The sequence below is a fragment of the Podarcis cretensis genome, assembly GCF_951804945.1.
Source record: "Podarcis cretensis genome assembly, chromosome: 8".
In the NCBI taxonomy this organism is placed as follows: Eukaryota; Metazoa; Chordata; class Lepidosauria; order Squamata; family Lacertidae; genus Podarcis; species Podarcis cretensis.
Window position 1 is genome coordinate 73892079 of NC_137177.1, and position 27692 is coordinate 73919770.

At 43.8% G+C, this 27692-nt stretch overlaps 3 protein-coding genes across 5 annotated transcripts in view; 2 read left to right on the top strand and 1 right to left on the bottom strand.

Annotated features, from left to right (window-relative positions):
* Positions 1-27692, bottom strand: part of LOC307221954 (taste receptor type 1 member 3-like) — a 374179-nt gene that overhangs the window by 120090 nt on the left and 226397 nt on the right. The window lies entirely within an intron of this gene.
* On the top strand, positions 889-6775 carry MRPL20 (mitochondrial ribosomal protein L20). Its single transcript, XM_079987365.1, has 4 exons — positions 889-1109; positions 2599-2709; positions 4498-4575; positions 6531-6775. Exons 1-4 carry the CDS (start codon positions 1023-1025, stop codon positions 6702-6704), a joined length of 450 nt encoding a protein of 149 aa, XP_079843491.1. The 5' UTR covers positions 889-1022; the 3' UTR covers positions 6705-6775.
* On the top strand, positions 11308-27593 carry CCNL2 (cyclin L2). 3 transcript variants are annotated; one of them, XM_079987035.1, is made up of 11 exons: positions 11308-11812; positions 16248-16322; positions 16941-17050; positions 17763-17883; positions 19950-20014; positions 22505-22604; positions 23022-23126; positions 23522-23663; positions 24713-24830; positions 25288-25380; positions 26211-27593. In XM_079987035.1, the coding sequence occupies exons 1-11, from the start codon at positions 11462-11464 to the stop codon at positions 26566-26568; spliced, it is 1638 nt and encodes a 545-aa protein (XP_079843161.1). In that variant the 5' UTR covers positions 11308-11461; the 3' UTR covers positions 26569-27593. The 3 variants fall into 3 exon arrangements, with proteins under 3 accessions (XP_079843161.1, XP_079843163.1, XP_079843162.1); XM_079987037.1 differs by lacking the exons at positions 11308-11812; positions 16248-16322; positions 16941-17050; positions 17763-17883; positions 19950-20014 and adding an exon at positions 20743-20868; XM_079987036.1 differs by lacking the exons at positions 11308-11812; positions 16248-16322; positions 16941-17050; positions 17763-17883; positions 19950-20014 and adding an exon at positions 20879-22097.

The window sequence follows — 27692 nt, forward strand, 5'->3', positions numbered from 1 at the left end:
CCAGAGCCAGAGCCAGAGCCGCACACGGAAACGCCGTTTACCTTCCCGCTGGTAAGCGGTCCCTATTTATCTACTTGCACCCGGGGGTGCTTTCGAACTGCTAGGTTGGCAGGCGCTGGGACCGAGCAGCGGGAGCGCACCCCGCCGCAGGGATTCGAACCGCCGACCTTTCGATCGGCAAGTCCTAGGCGCTGAGGCTTTAACCCACAGCGCCACCTGCGTCCCCTCACCCCATAATAGGGAGTCCCAAAGAGAAGCGGAAGGCAGAGAATCTGAGACCGGGGAGAAGAATTGGTGGAAGAGGACTGGAAGAAATTTAAAGAATATCTTCAAAAACATTGTAAAATGTTTGAATGTTAAAATGATGTGAGATATAAAAATAATAGGGCACTAGGGGTTTGGTAAAAAGAAATATGCAAAAATGATGTGGAAAAGAAGGGGTAAGACCAGAGCACTATTATGTTGTGTTTAAACAAATGATATAAAGGACTAAGTTAAATTACAAAGAACATGTGATAAAATTTTCTTTTCGTTTTTCTAAAAAAAGAAGGAAAATAAATGCATAATAGGTTGAAATGTACAATATTGAATAAGATTGGAAAGAGGGTAAGAAATTGCTAAAATTGATCTGTGTAAAGGGGAACGCAGAAAAAGGAGATGTGAGGAAGTCAGGAAAGAGGGTTAAAAAATTAGTAAGTAAGCAATAATCTTTTATTTTTTGTTTCTGTTGTTTTGTTCTGTTGTGTTGTTTCTGATTGTTAATTTTGATGTATTGTTTTGATTTGGATTTGTTCTGAAAAACCTTAATAAATATTTCTTTTTAAAAAAAGAGAGAAGCGGAAGGCAGGGGGCGCGCGCTTGCCTTCAGCCTCTTCGACTCTCCCTTTGCACAGCGTTGCAAATCGCCGCTGTTTGCAAGCCCGGAAGGGAAGCCTTGCAGTTTGCACCGCGTGGCTTCCGCCCTTGCTTCTCCTCCTTTGCAAATCCGAGGAGGAGGAGACGGTGGGGGAAAACGGGCTGGGATGGTTTTCCTAACGGCCAGCCTTTGGGTCCGGGCCCGTTTGACCGATCGCTTTTGGCGGAAGCAGGAGGTGCTGAAGCATGCACGGGTAAGAACTGGGGATCGGTGCCCTGCTCCCCCCCCTCCCCATAACGCCCACCCTATTGCCCTCCCCAGCTCCTTTGCCCTTTTGCAGCCTGTTTCCTCGCTGCCCACGTGAATCCATTCATTTACTAGCTTGTGCGGTGGGTAGGCCTGCTTCCTGGTCTGTGTTCCGAGTAAGCCCTGCTCCGAGTAGACCCGTCGAAATGAACGGGAGTGTCGGAAGATCCCTGGGGGGTGACCTTGGGCTGGTGACTGCCTCTCAGCTGAGCCGTCCTCGCAGGACTGTTTTAGGGGCTGAAATTATTATTATTATTATTATTATTATTATTATTTTATTATTATTAGCATTGGAGGCAGTCCTCTCTTTTATCTGCCTAGTTTACTTTGCAAGAAGCACCAGATAATATAGGACATTGTACAGTAATTTTTTTTTTAATTCTTCAGTGTTTTTGCCTATTTATTTCACTCATTGCATAGTGTTGTCATTCTTCTTGAGTCCTCAATATTTCTTCCACCAGTCCCTTCTCTATTGAAAAGATCTGAGATGCTAAAAAAAAAAAAAAAGGATGTAGGAGATTAGCAACACATGCTAAAACTTCCTTTTCCAAGGTGGCTTTTGGGTGGAGGTAATCTATTTTAATCCAGTTTTCGTTGACCTTGAATTTGACCTTGTTTTTTCTTTAAAATAATAGTAACACATGGGCGGGCGGTATCCAATTCTAGTCCTTACTCACAGAAGACCCACTGTAGTTAATATTATGCTTTATATTTATTAGTCAACTTGCTCAAAAAAAGTCACCCAAAGCAACGTAGAAGCACCATTTAAATACAGTGGTACCTCAGGTTACGTACTTAATTTGTTCTGGAGGTCCGTACTTAACCTGAAGCTGTTCTTAACCTGAAGCACCACTTTAGCTAATGGGGCCTCCTGCTGCCGCTGCACCGCCGGAGCACGATTTCTGTTCTCATCCTGAAGCAAAGTTCTTAACCCGAGGTACAATTTATGGGTTAGTCTGTAACCTGAAGCGTATGTAACCTGAAGCATTTGTAACCCGAGGTACCACTGTACTAAAACCAGCTAATAGACAGACATGATTTAGGTTCCTTCCTATCAGTGGGTCTACTCTGAGTACGACTAGCATTGGCTACAACCCTTTGGTTTTCTTTCCCCAAAAGGAAGTTGAAAAATGTCCCCCTCCACAATATTCTGCAGGCGATTCCTAAAAGGGCAACCAGAATCGCCTCTCCTATTAGGATACGTCAAAACATTTGGCGTCCTGCAATGGCCATGACACCCAGAGCTCCTTATTTCTCCCAAAGAATCCTGAGGATGTAATTTGTTAAGCTGGCTGGGAATTGTAGCTCTGGGAACTGCAGAATATTCAGGGTTCTGCGACGAGGAAGTGCAAGGTGAGAGGAGATAACCTTCTTCCCTTAACGGAAGACCATTTGGGTATTTTGTTTTTAGTGTGTTGTGTGTGTTGCCTTTCCAGCATTTCCGTGGGCGGAAGAACCGTTGCTACAGCTTGGCCGTCCGTGCCGTCCAGAGGGCTTTCATGTACGCCACGAAGGCCAGACAGCGGAAAAAGAAGGACATGAGAATGGTAAAGATGGCAGCTTGAAACGCCGCTCCGTTTGTGAGGTTTGCGCGTTCCCGTAACACTGCGAAATTTGCGCAGGCCCGATTAAGTGGTGGTTTGCTTGCTGCGTTCACTCTCTCTCTGTGGGTGAGAAACCATAGCACAGTCCTTCCTTGGAGGCTGGTCCATTAGAGCGGCTTGTGGCGCTGCCCCACCAGTCTCGGTTTGCCTTCCGGCAGCCTCTGCTTACCTGCCTCCTTACTCACCACCCACCTAGAGGATAATAATAATAATAATAATAATAATAATAATAATAATAATAATTTATACCCCGCCCATCTGGCTGCGTTTCCCCAGCCACTCTGGGTGGCTTCCAACAAAACACTAAAATACAATAACCTATTAAGCATTAAAAGCTTCCCTAAACAGGGCTGCCTTTAGATGTCTCCTAAAAGTTTGGTAGTTGTTTTTCTCTTTGACATCTGGTGGGAGGGCGTTCCACAGGACGGGCGCCACTACCGAGAAGGCCCTCTGCCTGGTTCCCTGCAACTTGGCTTCTCGCAGCGAGGGAACCACCAGAAGGTCCTCAGCGCTGGACCTCAGTGTCCGGGCAGAACGATGGATAATAATAATAATAATAATAATAATAATAATAATAATAATAATTTATTTATACCCCACCCTCCCCCGCCAAAGCTGGGCTCAGAGCGGCTAACAACAATAAAAATAGCACAGTTTACATAAAATCACAAACAATTAAAATACATTCTAAAATCAATTCAGAATAAAATTAATGGCAACCGTTGGGCTAGATGGGCCTGTGTCTCATCCACCTTTGTCTCAATGTTGCCTTTGTAGATTTCAGCAGGGCGGCTGGAGATGAAACCAGAAAGAGTTGGCTCCCCCCATTCTCATCTCTGTCTGTGCCTGCCCTTGGTTCTTGCGCCACCTGCTGTCGGCCTCCTGGCCTTCTCACCTACCAGTCCAAATCAGTAGCAGCCTCCTCGAGAGGTGTGGAGGGGGGCAACACAAAAACGGGCCTTCTCTGCAGTGGAATACTCTCCCCAGGGAAGTTTGCCTGGTGCCTTCATTATACACTTTTAGGCGCCAGGCAAAGATGTTCCTTTTTAATCAGACCTTTGGTTGATCTGATTGACATCCTTTTAAAATGTGGCTCCTTTTGGGGGGGGGTGTTATTGGGTTGTTGTTTTTATTTTGATTATGTATTGTGGTTTTTTATGTTGATCTTTTCTGTGAACTGCCCTGAGACCTCTTGGTATAGGGCGGTATAGAAATTCAGTGAATAATAATTGCATTTATTGAAAGAAATGCAAAATGTATACTTTGATGGAACGGATTTCTTTTTTACTTAATTAAAGGTGTTTTTAAAAGACTGGACAGCCCTGGGTGCCAAATGTGGCCCTCTGTACCTCTATCTGGCCCTCGGAATGCTTCCCAAGCCACACCCCCTTTCCCCAGGCCACGCCCCTCACTGGTCCTACTTTTTACCCTTCTTGAGTGCTTTGGCCAACTGGGATGTGTCCTTAAACCCTGATAATGTTTCTTGTTTGATTGGATGGATGGAGGGGTATATGTAGCCTGCCACATGGAGGTAAAAATTACATTTGATGCCCCACCCCCTTTTGGCTCTGGCCCCGCCCACCACTGGCATGTGGTCCCTGGAAGGTTTTCCTGAAGGTTATGAGGCCTATCAGGCTGGAAAAAGTCCCCCCACATCCGCATTAGATCAGCCCAGAGAAAGATGGCTGCCTTAGTAAACGTATCTCTGAACGCTCCCATTTCTGCTTTCAGCTTTGGCAAACCAGGATCGAAGCAGCATCACTTGAGCATGGTCTGAAGTACCACGTTTTCCGTGGCGGTCTCTCCCAGGTAAGTGGCTTTCCCTCACCCCTTCCTTAGCATACGGCCTGCTTCTGGAATAGCCCTTTTGGACCACCACCACCTCCCTTGATGAGCCCACCAGACACGAATGACAGTTGAGCAAAGGGCTGGATCATGGGTAGGCAAACTAAGGCCCAGGGGCCAGATCTGGCCCAATCGCCTTCTAAATCCAGCCCGCAGACGGTCCGGTAATCAGCATGTTTTTACATGAGTAGAATGTGTGCTTTTATTTAAAATTCATCGCTGGGATATTTGTGGGGCATAGGAATTCGTTCATTTTTTCATCAGAAATTTTGTCCGGCCTCCCCACAAGGTCTGAGGGACAGTGGACCGGCCCCTTGCTGAAAAAGTTTGCTGACCCCTGGGCTTGATAAACAGCAAGCCAGAGATGCAAAAATGAAAATGGTGATGTGCCTAAATGCATGAGTTGCTAGGCATCTATTGGGCCGTAACAGGCTGCGTTTAATTTGCTAGCTGCAAGTTCTGTGTGTTTCCCTCTCCTCTTTCCCCACAACCTTTTTTTAAAAAATAAAATCTGCTTTTTAGTTTTCCACACTTTGGGAAACAGGAAGCTGCCTTATATTGAGTCAGATCATAGGCCCATCTAAGTCAGTAATGTCTACACAGACTGGCAGCACCTCTCCAGGGTTTCAGACTAGGAGCCTCTTGCTTCCTTACCTGGAGATGCCTGGGATTGAACCCAGGACCTTGTGCCGACAAAGTAGATGTTGTACCATTGCCTCAGGCTCTTTCTGCTGCTCACACCGGGTTCCAGCTAGGCTGAGTGTTGGATAATGGCTGGAGTGTTGGCCTAGGACCCAGGAGACCAGGGTTCAAACCTCCACACAGCCATAATGCTCTCTGGGCGACCTTGAGCCAGTCACCGTTCACAGCCTACCTCACTGGGATGTTGTTGAGGGTAAGAGGGAAAGAACCATGTTGTCAGAAGGGAGTGTGGATGCCTGCGAAGATAACAGCCAGGACTCCTGCCTGTCTTTTCAGGTTTTACCGAGCGCAGAACTTATGTACAGTGCAGAAGTTTCAAAACCATGTCTGCCTCAATCGCTAGCAGAATCCGGAAGTGCCTTCTTCCTATTTCCCCTCCAGCATAGAAAACAGGGGAAAACCTCTCTCTGCCTTTTTTCCTTACGTGGAAGATCTGACGGTTCTGAGAGATCTGCATTGGCTCCCAGTACGTTTCCGAGCACAATTCAAAGTGTTGGTGCTGACCTTTAAAGCCCTAAACAGCCTCGGTCCTGTATACCTGAAGGAGCATCTCCACCCCCATCGTTCAGCCCAGACACTGAGATCCAGCGCCGAGGGCCTTCTGGCAGTTCCCTCAATGCGAGAAGTGAAGTTACAGGGAACCAGGCAGAGGGCCTTCTCGGTAGTAGCGCCCACCCTGTGGAACACCCTCCCTTCAGATGTGAAGGAAATAAGCAGCTATCCTATCTTTAAAAGACATCTGAAGGCAGCCCTGTTTAGGGAAGTTGTTAATATTTAACACTGTACTGTTTTTAACACTTGACTGTGGCCACCCAGAGTGGCTGGGGAAACTCAGCCAGATGGGTGGGGTGTAAATAATAAATAATTATTATTATTATTATTATTATTATTATTATTATTATGCGACGGAAGCTGCACATTCCCTTCCCTGGTAGCAAATTTTTGGCTCCCCTTTCTCTCGTCTTCCATGTCTCCTGCAAACTCCCCAGACCCTGACAAAGTGCAGCTGCTCAACAGAGGAGGAGGCTCTCTGTACGTTCCTGTCTCTCCCCCCTCCCCTGCAAACAGATCCTTGACACATGTATTGTCAACTTGAGCTCCTTGGAGGAACTGTGGTATAAACCCGTATCAACAGCTTCCTGCCGTACTTTATCCACTTCCAGAAAGGTTGAGTTGCCTCTTAAGTTTAACTCCTCTTCTTTTTTTCCATATTTCAGTGTCAAGTGGAACTGAACCGGAAAACGCTGGCCGACCTGGCGATCTACGAGCCAAAGACGTTCAAGTCCTTAGCCTCTTTAGCCAAGAGGAGAGGACAGGAAGGCCTTCTTGCCGCCCGGGGAGGTGGAAAGGAACCCGAAGGGATATTTTCACGCATTGTAAGATGTACTTGAAGCAGGGGGCTGCTGCTGGCTTGTGGAGTTGTGCTAGTATTAAAAGAGGAATATTTATACTAAAAAAAAAATATTCTGTCTCAATCTGTGATCCAAAAGTAGTTCTTTCCAAACCCTCATAATCAACCCAGTTGGATTTGTGATTTGTTGAGGCGATACAGAGATTCTCTTTGTTGCATTTTAAGGTGCATGGATTATAACCCAGTCTGCAGAAGTCATTTGTGTGCTTTTGTATGAAGAACTTGTGCCTGGCAATTAATTTTTTAATTGTGGCCTAGGTTTTCAACTGAGCAAAAGGCTAGTGGAGTGTGAGGCTCTGCCCACTGACAGTTCAGTAAGTAGGAAGCTGCCTTATACTGAATCAGATGATTGGTCAGTGTAGTTCAGTGTTGTCTGCACTGACTGGCAGCAGCTGTCCAGGGTTTCGGACAGGAGTTTCTCCCCACCTTGTCTGGCAATTCTAGGGATTGAACCTGGAATCTTGTGCCTGGAAGGCAGATGCTCTACCTGCTCCTTGATCTCGGGAGCCATGGTGCAAAATTCATTACCGTATCTTAAGAGGTGTCTAACAACTTTCCAAAATATCTATAGCAGATATATCACCTCAGCTTATTTCTAAGCCTATGCAGAATGTATACAGGTGTGAATATGCAACTGTTGTGTTTTTAAACAGATACACTGGGCCTTGGTGATTTATGAGCACTGCAACTTTCCTTTTTAAAAATCTTTTAAATAAAGGGTTTAAAATAAACCCATCTAAAGACATATTGCTTCTTTGCATTAATAAATAAATCTAGTATTTTATGAGAAACATTAACAATGAGCAGATTCTGCTATGACCTGACCTGCTTTTTTATTCAGAAGTAGGTCCTTCTGAGTTCAGTGGGACTTATTCTCAACAAAGTTTGTATAACTTTGTCGTCCCCTGGTATTGAAGGGGCCATGAGACTGTGTCGTAAATGTGCATAATGCCTTGCTCTGGAGGGTCACAATCTTCATAAGCAACACATTATACAAACAAAACCTCTAACAATTTCTGTGCAGTGAAAACAAGAGACTTGTGGCCCCTTAAAAACTGGTTTTATGGTGTAAGCTTCCGTGGTCCACGGTCCTCTGATTTCCCTGCCTCACATGAAAAGAATGACATAAATTAATCAAAGTTCTTAATTTTCTTTGGTAGCTAGACTGGGGCCTGAGTTTCTACCTGGGGCAGTCAAATTCTTGCCAGTGTGGGGGATGTAAAAATGTTGCAGAAAATTGATTTTTGTTTTGAAGTTTACCCAATGAATATTGAATTCACTGCTCTTTAACGCACAAGCTGATGAAGGTGTACTTCGCATAAGCCCCACCGCATTAGTGAAAAGGGCTTTAAAGGTAAATTGCTTCGATCCAGGAGACCTTTATCTCATTGCATACGACCTGTCCTCCCAACTAAGGTCTACTGTTGTGCCTGGGACTGAGACATGATTAAGATAGGCATGGGTCTTACTTTAAGTAGGACATTCCTCTATTTGAAGGTTTGTCCAGCTGAAGAAATAAGGGGTACAGTGGTGCCTCGCAAGACGAAATTAATCCGTTCCGTGAGGCTCTTCGTATAGCGGTTTTTTCGTCTTGCGAAGCAAGCCCATTGACAGTTTAGCGGATTAGCGGCTTTTAGCGGATCAGCTGATAAGCGGCTTATCAGCGGATCAGCTGATAAGCCGCTTAGCGGCTTAGGGAAAGGGGGGGAAACCCGCAGGAACTCGCAAGACATTTTGTCTTGCGAAGCAAGCCCATAGGGAAATTCGTTTTGCGAAGCGCCTCCAAAACGGAAAACCCTTTCGTCTAGCGGGTTTTCCGTCTTGCGAGGCGTTCGTCTTGCGGGGCACCACTGTATAAGGGTTCAAGGAAGGCGGCCTTCAAAGTTGCCTGTCAGCAATTAATTAACACAGATGAGCAGGGCATAGTCTTCTAACACTATGGTGAGATACTGATCCTTGCGTCATTAAATTCCATCCTGTTTTCTAAATTTGCATCTATACATATAAATTAGCTAGTGCTAATTTTATACAGATCTGCCCTTTTTTGCGGGGGGAGGGGGAGAGAGATACATCTCCTCTTTAGAGTGACCTCTCATTCATCACATTGTTACATGCATGAATCTTTTCCCCCTTACGCATGAAATCCATCTGACATCCTTACAACAGAGTGGTTAAAACTTTTCTGTTACACAAAATCCGAACATTGCTTGTATCTGACAAGACTGTTTCTAATCTTAAGGTGTTTGATTTCTTTTCTGGGGTTGTTTTAATTTATTTATTTTATGGGATTGTTTTAATTGCTGTTTTAAGCTGCTTTAGGGATTGCATATGTATTAGGGAAGGGCATGTGTGTGTGCATCTACATTTTCCAAATAAATAAATGACAGAAATAAACAATCTACTGTTATAAGAATTTTAAGGTCTTATATATATAAAATGGATGTTCATAAATGTGCCAAGCAAACACATACAAATATGTAAACCACATGTCTGAAAATCACAGTAAAGTCCTGAAACCATTTTCTCTCCCAAAATGACCTCAAATATGTCTCTGCAAGATCAAAGGAAATGAAAAAAAACCATTGTCTCTGTGCTCACAAATCCTTCCTTAAGGGCACATTTAAAGTGTGAATAGGGTGAGCCTGTGAACTGTGACCTGGATTCAGGAATTAGTTATAATAACAAAAGAGTGGCCAAAACCCAGATACTGTAATGCAATCAGATAACCTACCAGACAGGAGAGAAAACACTCAGGATTCTGTTTTAGATCACCCCATGTGGTGTATGTATGGTCCTGGGATACACTCTCCTGTGAAGTATGTAGGATGTTTCTGGGGGTGGTCTGGAGTTTGAGGGTGGGCAGTTTAAAAAGTCTGTATGAGGGTGGGCACACCTTTGTTTTGGGTTCCTCCTCTTTCCTGCTTGTGGTGAGCGAGGACCCTGTTGCAACAGTTTAATAAAAATCAGGCTTACTAGCTGCTTTGCTTCTCAATATTCTCAGGTTGGTCTGCTATTTTCTCCTACTGATAGAGAACCTACAAAAGGACTCTATATGGGCTCTTGGGTACCCCTTAAGGGAAAAGGAGAAGGTTTTTTTCTCATAACACTACCCAGTTGATAAGAATGCAGCAATCTTCACGCCCCTTGTCCTTGGAAGTAATATTTTCCCTACATTGAGTTCAAAGACAGGGCTGGACAGACTTTGGTAATATGGCACCCTGAGCAAGGGCAATATTTGGCATGCCCACTAATTATTTCTTATTTTCACAGTAATTCCTTCTGGTGCAGTTGTTTGTTTGTTTGTTTAAAAAATCATTTTTATTTGATTTTACAAATATAAATTTATAACAAAACCAAATACATTTCCATATAGAGATTTCTCTCAATCTCAAGACCTCCCTCCATCTCTGCAGGTCTTAATGTTGGCGTTTTCAACTGCATATTATAATCTATATTTTATATCTATCCATATTATTAATAGTATTTGTTACATTACAAGTGAGATTAAAATCCTGCTAATGTTTTCATCTGCTTACAGCAGATTATAAATTATAAATTTTTCTCATTCTTTTTGGAAGTTTTTGTCTTCTTGGTTCCTGAGCTTTCCAGTCAGTTTTGCCATTTTGGCACAATCTGACAGTTTAGTTTGCCATTGCAGTTTTTTCTTTTAATGAGCCTTCTCAGTAGGTACCAGTATAACTACTGGTTTTATTCTTATTTATGATGATGATGATGATGCTCGGCTCAGCACCTGGGGGGAGGGGAATTGCCCACACCACCATAAATAAATCCAATGCTGAGTAGTGGCTTGCCCTTAAAGTGTGTATAGGATTGCAACCTTACTAATAGGGAGTATTTTAAGAGTGCAGCTTTTAAAGGCATGCCCACCGAGAAGTCCCACTCCTAAGAGTGTCTGTGTAGGACTGCTGTCTAAAAGCCAAATTGAAAACGAAGGGGAACTTTGGTCCCTCTCCAAATTTCGAAGTTGGAAACAGGTTCAATTTCTGTGTTAAAACAAATTTGAGGACAAGGCAGGAAAACCAGTGTTGTGGCAAACAGTCCTCTTCAGAGCAGAACCATTTAAGATAATGGCCATGACTGGTTTAGACGCACCAATTTCAGTAGGTCTACTCGGAATAACACTTAGTTGGGTACAACCCTAAGCTTCCTTTGTTTTTAGCTCGAGTCGAGAGTGGTCGATTCCGGCATTGACGCAACTGAGGCAAGGGAGCATTTTGGGCCCTGTTCTCTCGCCTGACGTAACCTGGACTGTACCACTTCAAAGTACGAGGTGGTAATTTCACCTGTGTTTTTTAAAAGTAAGTGCCAGGGTTTTTTCATGACATGGTGATTTTCTATCGGAGGGTTTTTTAAAAAATTAAAAAGAGGATAAAAACCGTAATTATTTAAACTCTTTTTTCCCCCTTCACTCTGAAGTGGTACAACCCAACGTGAGCCAGAGAGTGCGCGTAGCGCATGCCGGGAAAACTTTGCCTTTCTTCCATCTCCCTAACGTACCTTCACCCCCCTCGTTTTGAGACAGTTGAATTCCCAACCGTTGCGTCACAACGGAAAAAGCCGGCGCTTTCGCCCAATAGGAGGACGCGCGTCTTTGCGGCTGGCCAATGAGGAGGAGGAGGTGGGGAGACAAAAGGTTTGCGCGTGACGTAGGCGCGGACGGGGGTTTGGAGGCGGTGGCGAAGTGAGTCAGTCTGAGGGGAGCGACGTCGAGACAAGATGGCGGCGATAATGGCGGCCGCGGGAGGAGCAGCGGCGCTGGCGACGGTAGGGCCCGGCCTCGCCGGCTCAGCGGTGGCGTCGTCGTCGTCCTCCTCGTCGTCCTCCGGCGGCTACTGCCCACCAGCCCTTCCTCCTCCGGCTCTCCCTCCGCCCCCCGGCGCGGTCCGCATCGGCGACCGGCTATACTCGGGGGTCCTCATCACGCTGGAAAACTGTCTTCTGTCGGCCGACGCCCTCCGCTTCACGCCTTCCATGAGCAGCGGCCTGGACGCCGAGACCGAGGCTCAGCTCCGAGTCACTGGCTGTGAGCTCATCCAGGCCGCCGGGATCCTGTTGCGGCTTCCTCAGGTGCGGAAGGAGCGAGCGAGCGCTAGGCCTAAACCCAAGGCCTAGGCCGCACTCGCCTCTGGAAGGGAGGCCTTGAAATGGGATTAAGGAGGGACGGGGAAGAAAAGGGAGAGAAAAGGTCAGAGAGAACCGGGAGGGGGCTTCGTTGGGCGGTTGAGGGCAGTTGGAAGGTTCTGGAAGACGGTTGGAAAAGAACCTGTTACAGATTCTGAGCGTGTATCTGTCGTGGTGTTGTTTTTTGTCCTATCTGAATCTAGACATCGAGGCTTCAGGATCCAGCGCTTTTATTTTTATAACTTAGTTCGTATTTAGTTCATACCCCCAAAAAAATGTATCTTGCCTTTGAGTCATTCAGGTAGCTTCACAAGTCGATCCAGAAGGCAGTGTAAGAGAATTGCAGGTAAAGTTAATGTACTGTGGCTTTTGTACATATGTATGCATTTATATGATAAAAAGTAAGCTATTTTCTTTAGCGTCTTCATAAGTTGGAAAAGTATACAAGAATTGTGGAGGGGGAATTCTTTTTTCCTTCCGTAATGAAACTCTAGGTGCTGTCCCATCCCGGCCCTCCTTTCTTTATTCATTTTCTGCCCCCTCCCCGAAGCTCCTGCTTTTTCTACCATCTCACCTGATGGAAAGTGTTCTGGCAAACTGAAAAGCTGCAGTGTTATTTGGTGAGTTTTTAGATAGTAGTAGTATAGATATTGCCTAGCTCTGTGTTCTCAAAGCCTGGGTTGTTGTTAGTAGTATGTTTTTATACAGCTGTGAAAAAGTTCCGTTCTTCCTGGGAAGATACAGACAGCTTTAGATAAAGAATCACTATATTTCTATCCTGCCTCCTTACAGCAGTAAAATGAGGTAGGTTAGAAAGTTTCTGGCCCAAGTTCACTCAGTGATTTCATTGAATGGAAATTAGAGCCTGGGTCTTTCTGGCCTGGTCCAAGTTTAATAGTCCAGCCACACTATACCACCACACTGGATCTCTTTTAGCTAATTATTGCAGCTAGTTTATTTTACAATAAAAGTGCTACCATGCTATATATCTATATATATGATTAAAAAGCATGACTCTCCAGTGTGTCTGAATATATTAATACATACCCAGTAAAAAGTGGAGAAGCCTATTATAGAGAGCAATAAAGTTCAAGCTTCTCTGTTTTTATTCCCCACCCCACTTCTCTTTCTGGGCACCTCAGCTTTCCTCTGATCCTCTGGATGTACCTGGCAACAGAATGAGCTTTTTTGAGAGGGGTAGCCTTGTTAATCTGTTGCAGCAAAAGCAACAGAGACCTGTGACACTTCAAAAGACTAGAAAAAGTATTCTCCTAGAACTTCTGGAGTTAGATCCAGAACTTAGTTCCCATTGAAATCAGTTGGAACCTAAGCACAACTAATTTCATCTGGATCCAATATTTACCATTTAAGGTGTTACAATGCAATACTTTGTTGTTAACATTGGTGTTGAATTCATCAAAGAAAATAGTCATATACCAGGTTGTTCTGTCCATTCTGGACTGGAATAGTACACCATCACACACACCCTTTTCTGAGTGTGACTTATTCGAGGAGAGTGGATTTAATAGGACCTCTGGCTTGATTCATCAAGGCAATTTTTGACTTTTGGAGGATAAGTCTGTGGTAATTTAACAAGTTATTTTATAGCATTAAGCAACCTTCATGAGTTTGCCTAGTAGTCATGATGTCTGCATCAAAACTCTCAGGTTTGTGGGTGGTATCCAAGTCATGGAAGCAAAAGTGGGGCTTTTGCATCCAGAGCAAAGTGGAGCCCCCAGGGGAGAGGACTCTTGCTCTCCCTTGCTTATGTAGTTTCTGGAAGTATTTGATTGGTCACAGTTGGAAACTGGCTACCAAACTAGGTGGATCTTTGGACAGATACAGAAAGACTGTTTCCTGTAATGGATTAAATAAAATTATGAATGCTGGATTCATGAACAGGAGGAATTCATGGGCAGCTGGTTGACTGCTGTGTCAAACAACATTAGACTAAATGAACCATTGGGCTGGCAAAGCAAGGCACATCTAGATTTTTTTTGCTGGGGGGTAAGGATTTGGATAGATACATGGTGTGCAGGTCTGTCGTTAGTTCTTGGCACTGATAGCTTAGTGGAACCTCTATGCTCAGAGGCAGTATAACTGGATACTAAGAGCTGGATGCCAATTTACAAATAATGGTTTTCACTATAAACTAGACAGATATTGTTGGGAGGATAATGCTGTAATACATGGACTGACTGATGCTTTGGATCTGGGATTGGGGCAGGATGTTCTTAAAGGAAAAGAGTTCTATAGGGAGGAGTGTGTGTTTGTGTAATGAGGTAGGGTTTACATTAAAAATTGAACATAGGGCCTTTTTTAAAGGTAGAATTGTGTTGTTGGGGCAGGGGTTATAACACACATTTCCCCAAGCAGAAACCATTTTGGAAGAGTAGTTTGATGGCTTTCTGGAGAAAACAAGTTAGCATTATGTGTGTAATATGTTTGTGTACTTATTTATATAAGCTATATAATACACAGATGCAGTAGAGATAATGTACTGTTATAATTGTGCTTTATGCTGGGGCTTCAGTTGGGAGGGTTCCTAAGAAGCTGCTGTATTTTAAGGGAAAAGAAGAGTTGGTGGTCTTTTCCAAAAGCAAGGAAAGCGACTTGGAGAAGCACTGTTTGAGACTGTCTGACCTGGTCTTGATAAAGGAAAGCCTCCTGAGTAGAACTCCCATGTTTTGGATGTAAATGTTTGGAGAATAGGTTGATTGGATTTGCTGCTTTGTTCAGTTTCCCTCACTAGCACTGGAGGGGGGGGTGTTGTTCTTCCTCCCGGACAGTTGAGCCCTAGAACTGAGGACCCTAGGCTGCCAAGGGGATTTCAGTGTCCCAAGAAAAGGAGGAAGGCAGAGAGGGGAAAACCCTGCTTAATGGAGGAGGTTCGCAAGCCCGTAGTTCTATTCCAGGAAATGAGTGATGTAACAGGTCTTGCCCGGAAATGACGCTATCCCCTCCCTTGCTAGTCTTGTATGTTTGCCAAGACATTCCAGCAAGCCTGCTGGTTACCACCCTTTTGAGGAGGATGTGGTGGTGTTTTTTTCTGTTCAAACTAGAAGAGTTTTTGGTAACATTTCTCGGATGCTGAAACTGTGTCGAGTTCACTGTGGCTGATTCATCTTGCCTTGTATCTAGCGACTTGTTTTTGTTCTCTTGTTTTTAGGGGAATCTATTCTTGGTTTCTCCTTCCGGACTGCCTCTGATCAAATGTTTTGTGCTCATTGATTGGCTTTTGAAAGGACTGTGTTGCCTAGTTTTGAGGAGGAACTACGATCTCTTTCATTTAGCTCTTAAATTTAACAGCTGGCTCTTTGGGGGGAAGCTTAGATGAGCAAAGCATTGTGGGCGGGGAAAATTTGTATGGTCTGAAGACCTGTATTAACACCAAGCAAATGTTTCAAACTCACTAGCCAAGTTAGTCATTGGATGAGGATGGTTACAATTTGGCTAGCTTTGTACCTAAAAATACTTGTGACTCCCACCTTCCCATCGTACAATTAACAGAGCACTGAGAAGTTCTTTTGAGTTCACTCCACCCCTTTTTAATTATGTTACTGTTTCTGTTTTATTGTAATTCACTCTGGTATCATGAAATTGATGAAGAGCAAGATAGAAATGGTGTAAACATTATCTGTGGAGGAGGAAGGTTATCTTTTGAGGGTCTTCAGTGACGGTTTCTTTCCTCTAGCAAGTGTTTGGCTTCACAGTACTAGGGCAGTCACACACATAGAAGCTATACTGTGTGACTAGGATTCTGGATCCATGCAGGAGTATTGGGCTACAATCCTAACCCACTTACCTGGGAGTAAGCCATATTAAATTTAGCTGGACTTATTACGGAGTAGGTATGATTAATATTGCAATGTTGAATAGGAAAGATTTCCTAAAACACCTTAGCAGACTGCTGCATTAGTGCAGAGCTAAGAAAGTAAGTAAGGTATGGGGATAAAAGGAAATAAATGTGCCTCCCCAACTATATAGTCAACAGTTCTTAAATATCCATGGCTTGTAATTGGTCAGGGCTTAAATCATTTATAGTGGTCTTACAGGTGCCGAATCAGTTGTGGTCTGTTAGCATTCCTTCCAACATCTCTACAATCATACCTCCGGTTAAATATGCTTCAGCTTGAGCGTTTTCAGGTTACGCTCTGCGGCGACCCGAAAGTAATGGAACATGTTACTTCCAGGTTTCACTGCTTGCGCATGCATAGAAGCTCAAAATGACGTGTGCATGTGCGGAAGCGGCGAGTCGCGACACACGCAGTCACGGGTTGTGTTCTATTCAGGATGTAAACAGGAACCGATCCTGTTTGCATCCAGAGGTACCACTGTATTTACTGTCATATTAATATGGAGTCTCACTTTTCTTTCTTAGGTTGCCATGGCTACGGGGCAGGTGTTATTCCAGCGTTTCTTTTATACAAAATCATTTGTGAAGCATTCCATGGAGGTATGGCCTTTGTTCTATTCAATTAATAATTGGTATCAATTTGATTTTATTGATTAAGCATGGTAAACTAGTTAGCTGAGCTTCCTGCATGTTAGCCCAGTGTTAGCACACTGATTTGCAAATAATTCCTATTGATCTCAGCTGTACCTATTCCAAGCAAGTGTGCTGAAGTGTTAGTCACTGAAATGTATTCTGCAAGCTATTCTGCCATCTCTGTAACATAGTGATTCTTAATCCTGAGATTCTAGAAAAAAAATTTAAAAATGGTTTTCTGCCATAGTTTGCATTTGAGGCAAAAAGTTCCAGAAATCTATTTGTGGTGTCTCCTTTAGAGGGGAGTTCCACAGTTGGGACTCAGCCATAGAAAAGAAGCTCTCTGAAGGAGCTTCCCTGATAAGGTCAAATCTGAACTGATGGTCTTTCAAGCACCCTGGTCCCAAGCTGTTCAGGGCTTTCAAAGATAATGCATACCCCTTTCTCAATGTGCCCATAAATGCATGGTGAAGCTCCTTGTACAAGATGCTTACACTAGTCTGGTGGCCATATTCTGCATGTTATTGCTCCTTCAACTGTTGGAGATCAGAATAAAACTTAGCTATGTTCCATATTCTTTTACAGCATGTGTCGATGGCCTGTGTTCACTTGGCATCGAAAATTGAAGAAGCCCCAAGGCGGATAAGAGATGTCATTAATGTGTTCCACAGACTTCGGTATCTGAGAGAGAAAAAGTAAGTCAACTGTTACTCCAACTGTGTGCCTTCACACAACTGCTACTCCAACTGTGTACCTTCACACGGTACACACAGTATCTGTTTCCAGGGATCGTGGCAATTACTCAAGGGCCATTTGTGACTTGCATTATCCCCTGCCCAAAACTCCGCAGGATTTCATGCAACCCCAAAGAATGTCCCTGAACCCCACCTTCCCCCAAAAAACCTAATTGGAAATAAAGTTTCAGTGAGTTCCAACTTTTCCAGCCCTCGTTGCATCCTCAACTAGTGGCGGTATCTGGGTGAAATTTTCATTTCATTCAGCGGTGTGTGGGTGAAATTTTACAATTTCAAATTGTAACTTCAAAGGGTTGAAAGATTGCTTAGGTTGGTGCTTCTTCTCTGAGATTTTGGTAGTTTCTTCTTGAGAGGGGTCATTTTTGGAGTACGTTTGCACGACTTCTACGAGTCGGCTGTTCCAGAGGGAAGTTTGGGGTTCAAAAAGGCGACCAGTGCCAGTGTTGCCTAGACAGTTACAGACTTGAAAGTCCCCACAGTCAATTCTCCAGTCCCTGGATAACTTGGTCCAAATTTAATCTTCTCATGCTGTTCCCATGAGACACCAAAGTTGTGTTATTCCACTGAGGTACATTGTTGCTCTACTTTTGTAGGAGGGATTTAAACTGATTTTTTTTCTATTCCTCCCCCCCCCCCTTAAAAAAAATCCCAGGAAGCCTGTACCTTTGATACTGGATCAAGAGTACGTTAACTTGAAGAACCAAATTATAAAGGCTGAGAGGAGAGTTCTGAAGGAGTTGGGATTTTGCGTACACGTGAAGCATCCCCACAAGGTTTGTATTTCTTTTGTATTTTTAAGTTTGCCCTCTGAGCAGTGGATAAGAAATTAGCCTGTTCTTAATGTAGCCAAACCATTGGCAGTCTTTGTTTCTCATTTCAAGAATTGCCTGCTAGTTGATCCTGTCTCATTTGGTGAATGAAGACTGGTTGCTTCAGATATTAGGTGCTGCTTAGACTTAGCTATGCTTGAGTTCTCCATTCAAAGTCCTTGGCATGAAAGCAGCTTATTCTTGTGCAAGCAGGTAACAACACCATTGTGTATCTATTGGGTAGTGTGTGATAAGACTTTGGCGGGTCAGCCCTACAAGTGGCACAGTGCAGAACTACATTTGTGTTTCTAAGATGTTCCTACTTCAGAGAGGGACTGGTGGCTGCTTCTGTTCCTCCCAGTTTGTATGTTTTACTGTTTGGCTTACTTTTTGCCCTGAAAATAATTGAGACATGTTCTATCACTTTAAAGAAGCAGAGAGACAGTTTTCGTTGGCCGCTTTCAATTTATTTTGTCCCAATTGTGCAGTCATGGCTGGTACGTCACTTACGACATCCCACTTCATAGATGGCACCAGTCTAGCATCTCTTGAGTTTTATGTCTGATTAACTGTGCCAATAAGCAGGCATGCTGGATAGGTAATCAGGTGTATGGACCCAATTCTGTGCCCAACTGAAGCTTACAGGCCTCCCTCTTTCCATTCAGGCATGGCACAATCGCCTTCTCTTCCTCTACCTCAGCTGCCCTTGGTGCTCATGTTCTAGCTATGCCACTTACATCATTACTTCAGCATTAGCCACTCATGGCTGGCTCCTCCATGATGCTCAACAGGTTAAAGCCCAGATTATGTCTTAGGTTTGCTGGATCATCTTGGACAGTGCATGTTACAAAACCTGACATACCTAACAAGATTGTAAGTCTTGATTGTAAGATTGAATTCTGCCCTGTAAAGGAAGGGCAGGATTAAAAAAATGGGCAGGATACATTGTAGCTGTCAGCTGTGGAAATGTGAACCCTTCAGTAGTAGGTGGGGTTACCATGAGTGGAAGCTTATGATAACCCAGTAGTGCAGGCTCCCATCTTCTCTGACTTTTTCAGTCCTCAGATCTGCACCATCCTTTATGATCTTTTTGCCTGCATTTGTTGGAACATCCTGGTGGTTCTGGGTCTTTTTTTTTTTTTTTAAAAAAAAAGATTTTTATTAGTTTTCCATTTAATAATATACAATCACACCATTATTAACCACTTTACGTCTCCGGCTCTTTAGAGCCCTTCGACTTCCTTCCCTCCCATCTTGTGGGTTTGATAATTAACCTTTATATTATTGCATTTTGTACATTTTCCAATTCTGATAAACTCCATACCCAAAAAACTCAAAATTTAAATAAATATAAAAAGGGGGGAAATTCTCATTGCAAGTGTTCAGACAACCCTGCTATAGTGATGTTAATTGCTTACAATCAGTCTTTTAAATATCCTGTAAACGTACTCCAGTCTTTTTGGAATACTTGATCATGCTGGTTTCAGATTTTTCCTTTAGCTTTGCCAGTTCCAGAGTCCATCATTTTCATCTGCCTCTCTTCTTTCATTGGTACTTCTTGTATTTTCCATTTTTGAAAAAAGGAAAACTTGTGGTTCTGGGTCTTGATTCAGTAGATCATATACTCTTCTCTCTACCTCCCCCCAAAAATCTGACCTGTGTTACTAATTCATTGCAACAAATCTTTGTATAGAAGTGCTTCCACCATTTCCCTCTTTGTTATTCCTATATCTTTGAAGCAAGCACTGAAGAAGGAAAGCTGCCAAATAATATTGGGGTAAAATAAGAGACACTTGTGAGCAGTGCACAGCAGTGCAGAGGAAAGAAGCTTTGCTGCACACATACTCTAAAGAGTACCACTTCTCTGACATCCTAAAACATATTCTTAACATTTTATACACACCGTATATATCAAGCCATTGATCCAGAGTAGAATAACCTGCATTGCATGGGTACCCTCCTCTGTCTAGATGAAAACCTCTTTCCACCACTTGGATCACCTGTATAACTCATTCACCCGTATCTTCCAGATAATCGTTATGTACCTTCAGGTATTAGAATGTGAACGTAACCAACACCTGGTCCAGACCTCATGGTAAGTTGATGTTTCTTGTTTTTATTGAGGCCAGCGGGGCAATGGCAAAAATATGTCATGTGTGGGGTCAGTACTTTTCTCCTCCACTGCCATGTTCGTGGCATGAGTATGGTTCCAGTCTTAGCCTGGAATGCCGCTTCTATCACCCCAAGTTGACGGGCCTCTTTGTTAAAGATTCAGACACTGTCTTAAATGGTAAGAGAGCTTTACACCCTCACAAATGCACCCTTTGCTCTTTCTTCCTTTTACTCCTGCCCATTCAAGTTACTGCTCAGGAGCAGGGCGTGAAGGCACCCGCCCCCCCCATTTGCCCAACAGCATGTGTCATTCAGAAGTATGCTGCCTCTGAATAAGGTGTTAACCATAGATCTACCCCCTTCATTCCTAGTGTGGGGAGGTGGTCACTTCTGCCATGCCATCATTTTACTTGAAAATTATTGTAAAAACAACCCTGCTCATACAGTTTTCAGCTTCTTGATATTGTTTATGCAATATATTGTGTCCATATGTAGTCTATCTGCCCCTTTCTTGGTATGGGTTTATATTAAATATCCCCCCCCCCACGCGCTACCAAGAAAGCATACATAGACAAATGGTAACCTGTGAAAACTGACATGATTTAAAAATTGACCTGAAAGCAAAGTTTGTGTTTCTACTAACTAAAATTGTCTGGCTGTTTTGAAAGAGAACCTCTTTTGACTCTTCTTTTCTGTACTCTTTTGATCAAAGGGTAGCCTCTGAGGGTAAGTGACTAAGACTTCTCCTCTGCTGCCCAAGCGCTATGGTGCAGGGATAACTGCCGTCTTCAGTCAAACCCAAGCAGGCTCTACAGAGAGAAGGCTGGCTCTAGACAGGTGGTATGCGTACACAAGTCGAGTTAAAACTGGCCGACTGCTGCTTGTGATTTTTTTTTAACTTGTTAAATTTTATTTGTGCATTTTTCAGATAAGTCTGTGTTACTGTCATGATGCTTTGTTCCCATTTTATGTCCTTTTAAAAAAACCACAGACTTTTATTAAACTTGGGTTTAAAATCTTTGTGGGGTTGGGTTTTTTAAAAAATTCATACTTGAAAGCATAACCATTGTAATAAGAAGATATGTTACTTCATAGTACCTCAAATTTTTTCTGCTGTACTTTTTAAACTGTGTGTCCTGCACATATCTACTTCTGTATATCCATATCTGCAACGGGTTCCTTCCTCCATGCATCATAACAAATGCTTTTGGAACTTGGATTATATTGTGAGAAAGTGCAGTTCAGTGTGGGGAAATAAATACAGGACCACCCAGGCAGTCCCTTTGGTTGCACCTAAAATAGGACTTTCAAGGTCCCCGAAACACTTTTATAGAACGATGTAAGCCTTTAAAGGGCTGGCCTACTCTTCAAAATCCCAGCTCATCTGGGTTAGTGTAAATGGCAATGGAAACATTTATTTTTTTCAAAACCTGCTAATTGAAGACTAGAAATCATTGCTACCCAAAGCCAGAGTCCCCATTATTCTTCAGCTGCTTTGGTTTTGAACAAATTATGTAGGAATTATGTGCATAGCCTGATTTGGTATAGTGACATTGGTCACATATTAATTTGCACCTTTATGACAGGCACAAACCATAGGCCCATTCCATTTTACAACTGTTTAAACTTTGTTCTGGGTTTTGTTCACTGTGCATTTTGATGTGTTGTAAGGAATTATCCTTCAGATTTTCATTTTAAGGTCACAGAAATGCGTGAAATGTTCTGGCTGGGCTTTGTGCAATATTTTTACAGTGCAATATTTTTTACAGTTGCCTCATTCTGTGAACATTTGTGTTGAGAAACCTTGTTACAGTGGGGCAGTCTGGAAGCGGCCCAATGACAACCCATTGAAGAACTTTGGTCCTTCAGCAGTGACAATACCAGACACCTGGACTGAATATCTGTGGCGCTCTCTTGCTCTCTCTAAAAGCGATTTGTGTGTCGGATACTTTCCTGAGTGGAGACTGGACACTCCAAAAGAAGATTGCGACAGAAGATTCTGAATGCTTGGGAAAAGCCCCGTTCCTTCGACAAAGAACTTCTAGCCGGACCTGTGACTTCAGACTGTCCGTTTTCAAGTTTGCATGTCGCTCTGCGTGACGGGATAAAACGTAGATTTTGACAGAATTCAAATTATGCTTCAAAAGTTGTGCCTACCGTAAAATAAAATGAATTTTTGATGTTGTTTTGCATGAGAACAGGCCAGTAGCTCATAGCAGGGAGAAAAGTGAAGTTAAAATTGGTTCTCTTTCATAAAATGCCAACATCCAGTTAATAAATACTTGGCAGTTGTCCTTCCCTGTCAAATCTGTGCACTCCAACTTCTTATCAGGTTTCACAGGATTATCTAGGATTCAAACAGCTGTAGAATGCCCTAGACAGCCAGCTACAGTGTGCCTTTAAAACAGCATAGCCAAAGCAGGGGATTTCAGCAGACTTCTGCAACTTTCCCCCCTCCTTTTTGTCTTCTCAGGAACTACATGAATGACAGTCTGCGGACAGATGTCTTTGTAAGGTTCCACCCCGAGAGCATCGCTTGCGCCTGCATCTACCTTGCTGCTAGGACCCTGGAGGTTGGTGTTAACCTGACTCATGCTATATAAGATGCTCTTGTTTTCCTTGTGGAGTTTTTACTGCCGCAATGAGTGTGTTTAATGAACAAATCTGGAGGATTTAATAGTGGCTGCCTTTTTATTTTTGCTCTCATGTGCAGAAGGAAAATGGTGACTTACGTAGACATTTCCCCCTTTCCCAGTTCAGTACCCTCATTCATACACAGAAGGAAAATGGGAGCTCAGACCTAAGGAAAAAGGTTGCCTTGATGTAAATCACACCACTTAAACTCCTTCTCAACCACCCATCTCCTTGGTTATAAACAGTAAAAGGCTAAGAGAGTGATTATTGTCTGAAAGGTGAAGTGATCCTTGAGAGTGATTTTGAATGGGTTGGGTTTTTTTGGTGACTAATGGTGAATGGTGTCTTGCTTACAGATTCCACTTCCAAACCGCCCTCACTGGTTCCTGCTGTTTGGAGCTACGGAAGAGGAAATCCAGGAGATATGCACGAAAATTTTGCAATTATACACACGTAAAAAGGTTGGTCCTGCTTATTCTTTTGAGTTTTTCAAACAGGTGGGAAAGCACACTGGCGTGTTTTTAAGACTTCAGGGCATGTATTTTCCAAGTTCTGGGGACCAGAATCTAAACTTCTTTTTTCATCTTGAGTACCTGGAGAATTTTGTTCCATCCTCCCTGCCATACAGATTTGGGATTTGTGTTGCAGCCCAAATTGTGCATATAATAATAGTAATATTGCTTAATAAAGAAGGTAGCCTTGCCAGTAGCACATTTCATAAAAGTGCCTGGTGTTTTGTTCCTTTGCCTTACCTCGCATTTTCCATTGTAAGCCTTTGGGGAAAAGCCTGTCTATGCAATGCTCTTATGTCGGTGCCAGATCAATATTTTGCTAAATCACACACCTGTTTCCACAGGTTGATCTAGCTATCCTAGAAAGCCGAGTAGAGAAGAAAAAGCTCGCCATCGAAGAGGCAAAAGCGCAAGCCAAAGGCCTCTTACCAGATGGAACACCCAATTTGGATACCGTGTCGGGGTTTTCTCCTGCTCCCAAAACTGGTTGGTATCCCTGGTCCTGTATGTGTGGTTCCTCACACTATCTCAGTATATCCAGGAATATGGGTGCAGTATCATTTTTGAATGCCCTCCCATCTTCAAAACAAAACTCCTTGCAAATGGAAAACTACCCTATCACTGGGAAGGTTCTAGTTCTTTATATGCAGTGCTGGTTTCTTCTCCTTGCAAGGAGTTATTAGGGTAGAGCATTAAGAAACAGACCCCCAAACTAAACCTGTGCATGTCATTCATTGTGCTGCCTACTTGCTCTGTGTTGGCCAGGCCTAATATCTCTAGATATGGGACGAATCCTCCCATCCTTATTAAGGTTTAGGCCTTAATTGTACCAAATTAGATGTCTGCTCACATGTGCTGCCTTTTATAGGAGAAGGATGACTTTAGGCCTCACTTCAACACAGTGACCCAATTGAAATTGATGGCTGGGCATGTAGGAAGCCGGTACAGCATTCCATCTGGTTGGTGTCTCATTTAAATCTGGTTCTCTGCAGCTGCACATGCAAAATGAAATGCCTTCCCAGGCCAGAGTAGCGATAAACAAATGGGTGGCGGCAACCTAGTTTTAAAGGAGCTGTCAACCACATGGAATGCCTCACAGGTAAATTACACATGCAAGATCACATTTGAAGTTGTATCCCATTTGGCATGTACGCTGCACCCTAACATGCTAAGTAAAGTAGGACCTGTTGTTGTCTTGATAGTAGTTGTCAGCCTTTCTGATCAAAGCTCTCATTTTGGTGAACTTGCAGATTTGTGTCAGCACTCCTGACTTTAATTTTTCCAGGGTTTTTCTGGACATGGAACATTGTAATCTAAAGGCCCTGGCTTGTCTCCAGTGCTGGCCCTACGCTGAATATACCCACTGAATTTCCTGGACATGGTTGAATATGGTCCATTCATTTCAGTGGGTCTACTCTGAGTAGAACTTACTTGGATATGACCCCCCTATCTGTAAAAGTGCATTATGGGTGATGGCACATAGAAGCATGTCATCCCATAAGTTTTGACTGGACTTTCCTCTTACATATCTCTAGAGTCTCCAAAGGAAAATAAAGGCACCAAGCCTTCTCCACTTGCTGTGCAGGTGGTAAAAAATGCCAAGCGGAAAATGGAAGCGACAAAGCGGATGAAATCCAACAGTCCCGTCAATGGGTAAGGGCCTTGCACGATAAACTGGTCTCTTTTTCCCCCTGTATCTATTTCTTTGAATGCTTTTGCAGCAGTGCAGGTCTGTAGCACTGCTCCATAAGGCAATGAGGGACTATAGGTGTGGCTTTGGCATAGTCAAAGCTTCTTTCTGTCTGACTTAACTTACGTTGTGGGCAAAAGGGTCTCTGAGCCTCTTTGGGGCGATATTAGCACAGGCTAAAGTAGCTTTAAGGATTTGGGACACACTTTCTGGAAACCCAGGTTATCACATCTCTAGGTCATATTGAGTCCAGATAAGTGTGACCTGCTTCTGTTAACTTCATCCTAGCCTTATTGTGACAGTGTTGCCCCAGAAGTGGGTTGTCCTGATTTTTGCCTTGGGCATATGTGTACCTAGGTTGAAGGGCTGACTGGGCCACTTGTTGCTTTGACATTACATTCTCTTGCTTTAACCTTCCAGTGTTCAGAAAGGCCGAGATAGCAGGAGTCGGAGTGGAAGTAGAGACCAGAGTTATTCCAGGTCTCCTTCAAGGTCACCATCTCCAAAGCAGAGGTATGTACTGCAGTGCGCTCTGGAAGGGACTAGAGTTCCAAATCTACTGATACCCAAGCTGGGAACCCTGTACCTCTCTAGAGCAGCGTCTCAGGTGAATGTAGTGGTAGTGATTGGCTAGCACTCTGTCCCTGGCATTTCAGATGATTTTGGGGCCTTGTCCTCACAGAGGCTGCAACACTTGGCTCTGTATTCCACCACAGAAAGAGAACCTCTGCATTTAGGGGAAAGCATTCCTGTTAAATGTCACAGGGGAAAGAGATTTCCCCTAGACTTTTCCTTGACCTGCTAGTTTTCCATGTGTTTGATTCAGTCATACAAGACCATAGCATTGCTTGCTTCACCCGTTAATGTAGATATAAAAGGAGAAGTTGAAACAGGCATTTTAATTTCCAGCATGGATTTAAAAGCTGGGAGGGAGGGGAGATCTTAGCTTGGCAAACACCTGGTCCTCATTTGCTGAAATCATGGGGAACATGTCTGGTGATAGGTATAATTGCTTGGTGATCTGCAGGCCAACCACATTAAGCCCAGAGACTCTGCTTCTCTCTTCCCCAAGCCCCACTGTTGCCAGAGCCAAAGCAGTATTTCTGCAGCCATTTCAATGTTTCTGCTGCACCTGATGATGATGACAACATCATTAATGTCAAAACATGCCTGATCTGAGCTGCAGCAAAGCTCTGTGATAGGACCTGGAGCACCCATGTATAGGTGCCTAGGAATGCTGTTGTCCCTGTGGGGTGTTCTTGTTCCACGATTGGAGCCACAGGGGTGTCTTTCTCAAATTTCCTAGCAAATTGAAGCCTTTCCCCCCTTGTCCCCTCCACTAGGAAGAGTGAAAGCTATTCCCCATCGAGCGGCTCCAAATCCCACAGCCGCTCACGGAGCCGAAGTGACTCTCCCCCGCGGCAGTTCAACCATGGCAGCTCGAGCTACAAAGCCTCCAAGATGAGGAGCTACAAGAAGGCCAAGGGGTACAAATACACCTCTCCCAAGCAGCGGAAATCCCGCAGCAGGAGCTCGTCGCGGTCCCGGAGCCGCTCGCGAGAACGCTCGGACCACTCTGGGAAGTACAAGAAGAAGAGCCACTACTACAGGGATCAGAGGCCCGAGCGGCCCCACTCCTACGAGAGGCCGGGCCACCGCTATGAGAGGGAGCACCCAGGCCACAGCCGGCATCGCAGATGAGCAGGACCAGAGAACAGACAACGCAAGCTCTTGCTCTGTCTTCCGGGGGCTCACAGACTTAAAACTCTTGGTGCTTGCTTGGTGCAAGGAAGGATAGTTAGAAGGACTTAATTGTGACATGTCCCATTTACTATGGTTGGGGTTTTTTTTGGAGGGGCGGGTGTCTTTTGAGTCTCCTCATAATGTGGGAGAGCCTCCCTCTCTTCCTGGATCATCTGTCTGTGTTCGACAGGCGATGCTCCTTTGCTGCTACAGAAGCAGGACTGTTTCCAAATAATATTGGACTCTGTGGAGAGATTTGCCTTATGAGGCTGGTCAGAGTGTTCAGACATTGCCCTTCCCAGCCCCAAAGGATTTTGGACACTCAGACCATACAGCGTTGCTTGGTGCTAACAGCAGTCCTTGTTCGTTTATTTCGCAGTGGACTTGATTGCGTTGTAGAACACAAGGTTTTTTTTTTTAGTTTTATAAGAATCAATGCCTATATTAGGCGGCCTTTTTGTGTGTGTATATATCTGGTGTTGGAACAGTAAGGACAGAGAAAGGCCTTAACGTGTTGAATTTCACCCACAAAGTGCAAATGCATTGAATTAAATGGGGGGGAGGGGCTTTGTAACCTGCATACTGAATATTGAGAAATTTAAATTCCTCAACTAAAGACTTCTCCTCACCCCCTTCTTTCTTTTTGCATAAAGAACTCTGTGGAAATGTGAAAGTATTTAGATTCAGTGTGTTGGAAGTTGTCTATTTTTTAATAGGTGAAATGCCTGGTGCTGGCCACCAGCTCAGGACTTCGGATGCTTTCATATAATATAACGTTTTATGTGGTTTAGATAAACTCTACTCAGGATCTTTAAAAACTCTTGAAGAACTGATAGTTTGCCCTCCCATTGCTTGCTTATAAGAAGGTGTTTATATTAAGAGAGAAATTGTATGCAGCGCAGGAATATCCGTTTTAGTGGTATATCTGAGCTGTCTTCCTGTTCCCAGATTTTCATTAAAGTATTTGATTTTATATTTAAAAACCTTCTGCCTCTGTCCTCGCCTAGGATGGTTGTTTAGTATCAGCATTGGAAACGAGACGGCTTTGTTCTTAGCCTGTGCACAACCCAAGGGGGCTTAAC

What these genes read in the sequence shown, in the direction of transcription:
- MRPL20 (XM_079987365.1), top strand. Translation starts at nt 1,023, where the DNA reads ATGGTTTTCCTAACGGCCAGCCTTTGGGTCCGGGCCCGTTTGACCGAT. An exon ending in AGGTGCTGAAGCATGCACGG is followed by an intron (nt 1,110 to 2,598) that starts GTAAGAACTGGG and finishes TTGCCTTTCCAG; the next exon opens with CATTTCCGTGGGCGGAAGAA. An exon ending in TCCGTGGCGGTCTCTCCCAG is followed by an intron (nt 4,576 to 6,530) that starts GTAAGTGGCTTT and finishes TCCATATTTCAG; the next exon opens with TGTCAAGTGGAACTGAACCG.
- CCNL2 (XM_079987035.1), top strand. Translation starts at nt 11,462, where the DNA reads ATGGCGGCGATAATGGCGGCCGCGGGAGGAGCAGCGGCGCTGGCGACG. An exon ending in TTGTGAAGCATTCCATGGAG is followed by an intron (nt 16,323 to 16,940) that starts GTATGGCCTTTG and finishes ATTCTTTTACAG; the next exon opens with CATGTGTCGATGGCCTGTGT. An exon ending in TCCAACAGTCCCGTCAATGG is followed by an intron (nt 24,831 to 25,287) that starts GTAAGGGCCTTG and finishes TTAACCTTCCAG; the next exon opens with TGTTCAGAAAGGCCGAGATA.